Source organism: Otolemur garnettii, unplaced genomic scaffold (genome assembly GCF_000181295.1).
Source record: "Otolemur garnettii isolate 467f Iridium unplaced genomic scaffold, OtoGar3 scaffold00202, whole genome shotgun sequence".
NCBI lineage: Eukaryota > Metazoa > Chordata > Mammalia > Primates > Galagidae > Otolemur > Otolemur garnettii.
This window is the reverse complement of record NW_003852597.1, coordinates 666,064-675,565: the sequence shown is the minus strand read 5'-3', so window position 1 is coordinate 675,565 and position 9,502 is coordinate 666,064. Positions and strand designations below refer to the sequence as shown.

The 9,502-nt window shown below is 56.9% G+C and overlaps 3 protein-coding genes across 3 annotated transcripts in view; 2 read left to right on the top strand and 1 right to left on the bottom strand.

Annotated features, from left to right (window-relative positions):
- The first annotated feature begins 255 nt into the window (after positions 1-255).
- PLK3 (polo like kinase 3) lies at positions 256-5,310 on the top strand. The gene is made up of 15 exons (XM_003801190.2): positions 256-770; positions 905-1,012; positions 1,101-1,217; positions 1,369-1,498; positions 1,582-1,669; positions 2,472-2,567; positions 2,661-2,859; positions 2,980-3,103; positions 3,321-3,412; positions 3,653-3,746; positions 3,871-3,954; positions 4,048-4,210; positions 4,290-4,419; positions 4,566-4,679; positions 4,788-5,310. Exons 1-15 carry the CDS (start codon positions 561-563, stop codon positions 4,977-4,979), a joined length of 1,941 nt encoding a protein of 646 aa, XP_003801238.1. The 5' UTR covers positions 256-560; the 3' UTR covers positions 4,980-5,310.
- TCTEX1D4 (Tctex1 domain containing 4) lies at positions 5,310-7,237 on the bottom strand. Its single transcript, XM_003801221.3, has 3 exons — positions 7,088-7,237; positions 6,090-6,160; positions 5,310-5,993 (listed from the first exon to the last, which is right to left on the bottom strand). Exon 3 carries the CDS (start codon positions 5,980-5,982, stop codon positions 5,323-5,325), a length of 660 nt encoding a protein of 219 aa, XP_003801269.1. The 5' UTR covers positions 5,983-5,993; positions 6,090-6,160; positions 7,088-7,237; the 3' UTR covers positions 5,310-5,322.
- A 1,039-nt stretch (positions 7,238-8,276) lies between these two features.
- Positions 8,277-9,502, top strand: part of BTBD19 (BTB domain containing 19) — a 9,349-nt gene continuing 8,123 nt past the window's right edge. The window contains exon 1 of the mRNA XM_003801191.3: positions 8,277-8,416. Within this exon, the coding sequence (XP_003801239.1) occupies positions 8,331-8,416 (86 nt within the window). The 5' untranslated portion in view covers positions 8,277-8,330. The remainder of the gene's footprint in view (positions 8,417-9,502) is intronic.

Sequence of the window (9,502 nt, the reverse complement as noted above, 5' to 3'; positions counted from 1 at the left end):
AAAAAAAAAAAAAAAAAGAGAGAGTTTTGGTGACAGACCAGGCAAAAGAGAGAACTGCCCCTGTCTCTCCCTTCCGGGTTGAAACACTGATCCATCTAGCTGTTGGGAAGACCCATCCCAGATACCTGTCCCCACTCGGACTTCAAGCCCACGCCCTAAAGAATTGGGAGTGAAAGAGGCTCCCATTAGCGGGACTCACAGTCCCCAAGGAGAGATGGGGGAGGAGACAGGAATCATTTGGTTCCTGGTCGCAACTACGCGGTGACTTGTATAGCTGCGTCTTTAAGGTGTGACCAGGAGATGGGGACCTCGAAGTGACTTTGGTAATGGGCGGGGCTTCTAGGTGACGTAAGACTAGGGCGTGGCCTCCTCGTGACTCAACGCCAGGAAGGGGGCGGGACTCTAGGTGACGAGTGTTGGGAAGGGGCAGGCGTTCATTGATAAAATCGCCGGGCTCCCTCGGGCGCGAGCGCAGCGCAGCAAATCAAGGTAGCGCCACGCGCGGCTCGGCCGGACAGAACAGAGAACAAGCCCAGCCGGCTCAGCTACGCGCTGCGGACATGGAGCCCGCCGCCGGCTTCCTGTCCCCGCGCCCCTTCCCGCGTGCGGCCACTCCGCCCGCGCCCCACGCCGGGCCCGGACCTCCTCCGAGTGCCTTGCCCGGACTTGAACTGGAAATGCTGGCGGGGCCACCGGCGCCAGACCCTGGGCGCCTCATTACCGACCCGCGCAATGGCCGCACCTACATCAAAGGCCGCTTGTTGGGCAAGGTGGGTCGGGGCACCTGGAGGGTAATGCTAGCGGGGGTGGAGGAGGCCGCCCCATTTCTTTTTCGGCGCGGGGGGCTGGGGCGCTTCATCCGTCCCCTCCCCTGGAGCGCCCAGCCTGATGCCCCACCTCACAGGGGGGCTTCGCCCGCTGCTATGAGGCCACTGACACAGAGACCGGCAGCGCTTATGCTGTCAAAGTCATCCCGCAGAGCCGTGTCGCCAAGCCGCATCAGCGCGAGAAGGTGGGTACAGGCCCAGAGGAGAAGGGTTGAGGCGGGGATGGTGGCGCGGGAACCCTGGAAGAATGGCAACCCCTGGCCCTCCTCGCAGATCCTAAATGAGATTGAATTGCACCGAGACTTGCAGCACCGCCACATCGTGCGTTTTTTGCACCACTTTGAGGACTCCGACAACATATACATTTTTCTGGAGCTCTGCAGCCGAAAGGTGAGGGTTGGTAATTTGGGCAGGGGTGGGGGTCAGGGAAAGAATGATCTTAAGACCTAAAGCTGGGGTCCTGTCTCTTCCTCAGCAAGTACAGATGGAGGGGGAGGGTCAGGGAGGGCCGACCAGGGGCTGAGGCATTGGCTCTCTGCAGTCCCTGGCCCATATCTGGAAGGCCCGCCACACCCTGTTAGAGCCCGAGGTTCGCTACTACCTGCGGCAGATCCTTTCTGGTCTCAAGTACTTGCACCAGCGGAGCATCCTGCATCGGGACCTCAAGCTGGGTGAGACTCCTGGGCCAGCAGGGAGGGGGGTGGTGGGGAGGAGGGGATGACGGGCTCTGACACACCTCTCTGCCCTCATCTAGGAAACTTTTTCATCACTGAGAACATGGAACTGAAGGTGGGGGATTTTGGGCTGGCAGCCCGGTTGGAGCCTCCGGAAGAGAGGAAGAAGTGAGTCTTTGAGGAGAGGGTTGGCCATGGTCTGTGTGTGACAGTCAGTGAGCATGCATGTGGGAGGCAAGGTGACTGCCTCATGTGTGCACCTGATAAATGGGGAAGGGGTGATGAATTTGTGAAGGTACCTGAAGGTGGAGAGGTGGCAGCCTGAGTTGCTGGGATTGGTGGATAGGGTGAGGGTCCTATAGGTGTGTGATACAGATCAGGGAGGTGACTCTGAGCCCTTGAGATACAGATGGGGGTATAAAGATTCTTGGAGGTGTATGACTGACCTGGTAGATGGGGAAGGGGACATTGGAGTGTGTATGCGTGTGTAAGGCAGACTGGAAGTACATCAGTGGTGGGATGTGACACCCACCCTCTGTGCATACAAGAAGACCCTCCCTCTGGCCACTGTACTGGTGTGTGTGACACAGCATGTGTGACAGATGAATATATATGGATGATGTGACAGCTGGTGTTATGTGTGTGGCACAGACCGTGGAAGGTGACCGCCTGATGTGTGTGTGACTGGAGTGGGGGAAGGGATGAGTGATGGACTCTCTGCTGACCCTGGAGAAAGGGACTGAGCTGGGGGTTAGGGCCTCCCCCTGTCCTGAAGAGCAGCTGAGCAGCTGGGCCAGGCGGTAGGTGGGGACTCAGCTGCCATCCCCAGCATCCATTGTCCCAGGACAAGCAGGAGCTCTCTGGCTTTGGTGACAGGCAGCTGCTTTGTCTGGACTCAGTGGGGGAAGGGATGAGGGGCTGCTGGGCTGAGTCTAAGTCTTCCCCTCTCCTCCTCCCTACCCTCCTACAGGACCATCTGTGGCACCCCCAACTATGTGGCTCCAGAAGTGCTAATGAGACAGGGCCATGGCCCTGAGGCAGATGTGTGGTCACTGGGCTGTGTCATGTGAGTCACTGGGTCTTGGGTCAGCAGCAAAGTAGTAGATGTGTAGGGAGCATACCCTTCACTTACTCCTGACCCCTTATCCCTGCCCAAAAGGTACACACTGCTCTGTGGTAGCCCACCCTTTGAGACAGCTGACTTGAAGGAGACATACCGCTGCATCAAGCAGGTTCACTACACGCTGCCTGCCAGCCTCTCACTGCCTGCCCGGCAGCTCTTGGCTGCTATCCTTCGGGCCTCACCCCGAGACCGCCCTTCTATTGACCAGATCCTGCGCCATGACTTCTTTACCAAGGTTTGTGGCTCCCCAGACACCTAAGTCCAGTTTGCATATTCTCAGGGGATTGAATGGGGGCAAGTGACAGGTCCCCTGAGGCCAGCCTCTCCTCTCTGTTCACATGGCTCCCTTCCCCAGGGCTACACCCCCGATCGGCTCCCTGTGTGCAGCTGTGTGACAGTCCCAGACCTGACATCTCCCAACCCAGCTAGGAGTCTGTTTGCCAAAGTTACCAAGAGCCTCTTTGGCAGGAAGAAGAAGAGTGAGTCTATGGTGTCAGTGGGTTGAGGGTGCAGAGCAAGAGTCGCTTGTTACACGGGTACACACATTTCTGGGGCATAAGAGCGTGGGAACCTGTGAATTCCTGGGGAGAACGTGTGTTATATGGGCACTTGAGAAAGTCTATCTCTGTGCCATTCCTGTGGGCAGTGGAGGGGGGAGCTGGGCAGGATACCAGCCATGTTATCCCTCATCCCCAGGTAAGAAGCATCCCCAGGAGCGGGATGAGGTCTCCTGTTTGGTGAGTGGCCTCATGCACACGTCCATTGGCCATCAGGATGCCACGCCTGAGGTGAGGTGCTCACATGGACACTGTTCCCCTGACTCACCCCCACCCTAGCAGCTGAAAGAAGCCTGGGATAAAAGAGGGTGGTGAAGCATCTAGACTCGTGGTGGCCTAATTGGTGGTGTCTCATTAGCTAGGCACAGCTGACCTGGGATGCCCCAAGAGTCCGGCCAGGGCTGGGCTGTGGACTCTCAAGGATTTGGATTTGGGGCCTGTCTCACTCCCTTTTGCTATCTAACCTTCCAGGCTCCAGCAGCTTCTGGTCTAGCCCCTGTCAGCCTAGTAGAGACAGCACCTGAAGACAGCTCACCCCGTGGGACATTGGCAAGCAGTGGAGATGGTAAGGAACTAGGAAAGATGACATGTGCTAGAGGTTGCTGGAGCTGAGACTAGGGGAGGGAAGATGGCAGGCAGAGGAATCTGGCCTAGATCCTGGGGGCTAATGCTTAAATCTCAATGCCCAGGGTTTGAAGAAGGTCTCACTGTGGCCACAGTGGTGGAGTCAGCCCTCTGTGCTCTGAGAAACTGTGTGGCCTTCATGCCTCCAGGTAAGGCTGGAGTCTGGTACATGTAAATGGTGGTGGGACTTCTGTGGCTGGTAGGCCAGGAGCACATCCTCACTCCCTCCTCTCCCATGACAGCGGAACAGAACCCAGCTCCCCTGGCCCAGCCAGAGCCTCTGGTGTGGGTTAGCAAGTGGGTTGACTACTCCAACAAGTTTGGCTTTGGGTATCAACTGTCTAGCCGCCGTGTAGCTGTGCTCTTCAATGATGGCACACATATGGCCCTTTCGGCCAATAGAAAGTAAGTGCTATTATGGGTACCTTGAATTCAGGCTAGTATACCCAGCAGGGCTCCCTCTGACCTCTGCTTTCCCTTCTAGGACTGTGCACTACAACCCCACCAGCACAAAGCACTTCTCCTTCTCTGTGGGTGCTGTACCTCGGGCCCTGCAACCTCAGCTAGGCATCCTGCGGTACTTTGCCTCCTACATGGAGCAGCATCTCATGAAAGTATGTGGGTTTTTTAAAGGACTAACACATCTGGACCCTTTCTGATTCCCCTTTGGTGGGGGTGGGGCTCAAAGCTAGAAGCTAAGATGTCAGTGGGAGGGGGGTGGGACTGAGTCAACCAGTAATCTGTCTTCCACTATTCCCAGGGTGGGGATCTGCCCAGTGTGGAAGAGGTGGAGATGCCTGCTCTACCCTTGCTGCTGCAGTGGGTCAAGACAGATCAGGCCCTACTTATGCTGTTTAGTGATGGCACTGTTCAGGTAAGAGTCTGTCCTGGAGTTGAGGGGGAAGGTCTGGGAGGTCCCGGGTACAGGGAAGGAAACAATCTGGGGCCTAGGTCCTGATCACTGTCATCCTCCTATGCACAGGTGAACTTCTATGGGGACCACACCAAGCTGATCCTCAGTGGCTGGGACCCCCTCCTTGTGACTTTCGTGGCCCGAAATCGCAGTGCTTGTACTTACCTTGCTTCCCACCTTCGGCAGCTGGGCTGCTCCCCAGACCTGCGGCAGCGACTCCGCTACGCTCTGCACCTACTCCAGGACCGCAGCCCAGCCTAGGCCGCAACCTGCAAAGCAGGCCACAACCAAAGCCTTCCTTGTGTGAGGACTATGCCTGTAATGCTCTGGCCTTTGCCTTTGTGGCCCTCCTGTCCCTTTGGTGCCTCACTGGGGGCTTTGGGCTGAGCCCCCAGGGAATCAGGGACCAGCTTTACTGGAGTCGGGGGTGGCTTGTCCTTTGTCACCTACCCACTCTTCAAGATAAGCCTGAGCCTTAGCTCCCAGCTAGGGGGCATTATTTATGGACCACTTTATTTATTGCCAGACATTTATTTATTGAGATGTGAGCCCCAGGGAGGCCTTGTCCTGGGATAATAAACCGTTTTGTAGACTTGGAGGTCTCTCACTCCCAGTAGAGCCCGTGGACCATGGCCACCGCAAAGAGCGAGGCATTGGTGTAGGAGGCCGAGGCCAGCCCGTCAGTCCCTGCGTCCCAGAGTGCGCGACTGACCACGTGCACACCCTGGCCTGCCCGAGGCCCCAGCACCACGCTGCACACCAGCTTGTACCGGGGCGGGAGAAGCTCGCGCAGGCGCAGGCGCACCTGCTCGCAGAGCTCGCGAGCTAGCCGCCCAGCCTCAGCGCCCGAGTAGCACATGTCGCGCAGCCCAGCCCCTAGCACTGCCTCCAGGGCACTCTGTGCGTGCGCAGCCTCCCAGCGTTCCCCAGGGGCTGGCTCCGTACAGTATGAGTGCGCCACCCTAGGGACAGGCGCCAGGGGCAACCCAGAGAAACTGACTCTCGAGGCCAGAAGGGGCATTGGACCCAGAGATAGTCGCCGCCCTCCAGGGCCCACACCCGGCCAGGCCAGCGAGTTGCGGCGTGAGAAAGAGGTGGCTTGACCCAGCACGGAGCCACGGCGGGAGGCTGGGCCCAGACCTGCCAGTCGGGCCTCATCAATGCTGGGCAGGCGGCCTCGGGGCCTTACTGGTGATGGTTTCGGCCCGGGGTCTTTGGCAATCTCCTCCTCCTGGTGTCCGGGGGGCAGAGGCCTACCAGCCATGGACCTGCCGGCTAGAAGACCCACACTTAGGGTAGCCTTCACAGGTTGACTTCTACCAGGTCTCTTGATTGATGATGTCAGGGTTATTACCCACTACCCCTTCTTACCTGTGTTTTTGGAACAAGTGGATCAAATAGTCCTGAGCTGCGTGGGTCCAAGGTGTTTAGAAGGTTAAAGGCTGTTAGGGACATAAGCAGGGGAAGGATGCTGTTCAGACTATGATCCTGAGCTAGTCCATGCCCTCCCTCCCCCAGCTCCTCTTTCCCTCAGGCACTGTGGTTAGCTAGGTGAGCTCTAAGAACATTTCCTCTTCTACCTTCCACCTGACTTCACCAGCAGCAGAGGAGATGAAGCTGGTCCAGTCTCAGCCTGGACCATGAAAGTAGTACACCAACCACTAATCAGGAAGGATGGACAGACCTAACTCCACCCCTACAGATCCTTCTATTCCTAGGACATTGAGGGCAGTCATCTTCCATCCTACTCTGCTTTAAGGTAGCTGGAACAAAGATCTCCAGGGTGGTGCCTGTGGCTAAAAGGAGTAGGGCGCCAGCCCCATATGCCAGAGGTGGTGTGTTCAAACCCAGCCCCAGTCAAAAAAAAAAAAAAAATGTAAGAAAAAAAAAAATCTCCACAACTGGCTGAGGCTGGGGGCTGGTGACTCTTGAAGCTCCTTTGCCCTCTGCTTTTGGCTTCTGACCCAACCTCTCCAGAAACAGTCCTGGGATGGCTGCCCTCTTTTCCAGATACTCCTTCAGGCACCTGACTCATCTGGAACCTTTGGCCTTCAAGCTCTCTCCCAGCTCCACAGCCCTTGCCCAGCTGCCTGGCAGTGGGAAGGGAAGGGCCTGTGTTGTGGGGTTGCCATGGGTTGCTGGGGCATCACTCCTCCCTCTCAGGGTCCCTCCCTCCCGTTTAGCTCTGGCTTAAGCTGAGGTTGTTAACTACTATTAACACATCCTCAGTGGAGGGTGCCTCGAGTCATCTCAGTGGGGGGCAGCAGGGACTTTAAGCTCAGGGGCATAATACCCTGGGGGTATGGAAGGGACAGACAGAGAGACTCTGGTCAGAAAGATATCCTCCTGACTGGGGCTGGGGCTCCTACCTGTAATCCTGGTACTTTGGAAAGGGCAGGGGATCCTTGAGCCCAGGAGTCTGAGGTTGCAGTGAGCTGTGATGGTACCACTGTACACAAGCCTGGAAGACAGGGACCCTGTCTTGGGGAGAAAAAAAGAAAAAAAAAAGGGCACCGTCCTACCCCAGGCCTCTTTAGCAATGTCCATTGCTCTCCTTGTGAAATAGCCAGATGACTGGCCATCTGTGAACAAGTCAACAAAGGCCTGGTATATGGGGGAGACCTTGAGGCTGTGGGGGTGGCTGCTTAGGAATTCAGGAATCAGCCCACAGGAAGGAGCACGTCATGGCTCTATCTTCTCCTCATCAGCCTCGACAAGGGACAAACATTTCCGCCTCAGGCACTGAGCTAGGGTGGGGCTTGGATGACTTCCTCGGTTCAGGGCTGTGTGCGGGGGAGGGGAGGCCCTCTGGCTCTCCTGGTAGGAGCCAGGCCTTATGCAGGGGTGACTTAGTGGTGAACCTGAGTTCAGTCTCCTGACCCTTGCTAGTCCAAGTGCCCTGAGGCTTGTCCCCAGCTGGCCACACCTTCAGTGTGTCCTCCCTGCCTCCACCTTCTGTTGCATTTCAGGGATGCCAGAGGCAATGATACCTCTGTCAGAAGTGACAGCTCCTCATCTGACCTCCTTCTTGGTGGGATAGGGCTGTCCCCTCCCATGGAAGGCTAGTCTGGGCTCTGGGGGTGAGGATTTTCTCCACTCAGTGGCACTTCCCCAGGCCTGGCTAACCTGATCCAGACCCTGTGTGCCTCCAGGGGCAGTAAGACTTTAGGAGGGCAGGTTGTTTGAACAGTGAGCCTAGGCAGGCACAGGCTGGAGTAACAGAACTCCTCTTAGGGTCCCTCTGCTGGCTAAGCTTTCCCTGGGCCTGAGGGGGGAGATAGGCGGGGCCTTTTCTGCTCCCGATCCAGCTTCCATGGAAACTCACAGGCTTCCCACCCAGCGGTGGCTCCCAGCCAGGGCCTCATCTGGCTGCCAGCCTCTCTTCTCTGACCACAGGCCACTCCAGCCCAGCCTTTACTGGGTCCTTCCCCAGGTTTGCCCCTTTCCCTGAGCCCCTGGCCTCGGATGCCTTCCTCCTTCAGGAACCTGGGCCTCAAGCTCTCATCCCAGCACACAGGCTTCCGCTTCCTGCCTTTCCATCTCAGGCCTTTCTAGCTTCTTCTCAGTTCTAGGGCCTGGCCAGGCCTCTTAGGCCTGCCCTCTACCCTACCCATGGAGGGCCTCGGACTGGTGGTACGTGGTGAGGCTGCACCTTTTTCCACAGCTCTCCGAAGCCTCATCAACAACCCTTGGTACAGGTGAGGCTCTGTCTGTGGGTTTTCCCAGCTGGCTGTGAGGAGGCTTGGGTGAAGAAGAGGCAAGAGTTGGAATTGCCTCCCTCCCAGGAGGGCTCAGTCTATGGGGGAAGTCAAGTGGAGACAGCTTCTGGTTATGAGAGCCAGAGGTGAGGACAGCAGGGGCACAAGCCCAGAGCTGCTGTATGAGCTCAGGTTAAGCCCCTCCTCTGAATCTCAGGGTCCTGGCAGAAGAGAAGGATCCTCAGCTGCCTGGATCCGGAGAGGTGGGAGGTGATGATGCCCTGCTCCTCCCTCCTAACATTCATCTTGGTGTCCATGCTCCCTCTTGGAAGAAGCAGAGGAGCAGATGTCCCTGTTTGGGGAACTGGGGATTCACAGAGAAACATAGCTTAGAGTCCCAGGCAGGAAGTAGTTCAAGGGTGCTGCCTGTTTGGGGCTTGCCCAGGATGCTGGTGGTGTCTGAAACCCAGGATAGAGTTTACAGGGGGCAGGGCTGGTTAGGAGAGTTAGAATGACGCTTTCTATCCCCATTGTCTCAGAACTGGGCTCCTCTGCAATAGCCTATAACCCTATAACCCTCCTCTCCTATAACCCTACTTCTTTGGAGGTCACAGTCTAGCTGGAGTAGAGCAAACACAAGGCTTTGGGAGGCTCTAGGAAGCTCAGACTTCATCTGCCTTCTGTTAGAGGCCTTGTTCAGAGGCCCATAGGTTAGGGCCGGAAGTGATCATGAATTTTAAAATGTGGTCTGGTGTCACGATGGTGCATCACTGTCTGTCTGTGCAAGTGTGTACTCTGCACCTCACACCCCCACACCCTCCTGCTGGAGGAGGACCGAAAACAGCTGAGTTTATACCCAGTGGAGGAAGAGCCAACAGGCACTTTCCTTCCCCCAAGACTGGCTGAGGAAGGGAGGAGTAGGTGGGATCAATCTTGTTTGTGTCAGCCTTGGTGCCCCTTCAGTGACTAAGAATAGTCACTTCCTCTTGGGAGATGCCTGTTGCTCAGTGGGTAGGGTGCTGACCCCATATACCAAGGGTGGCGGGTTTAAACCCGGCCCCGGCCAAACTGCAACAAAAAATAGCC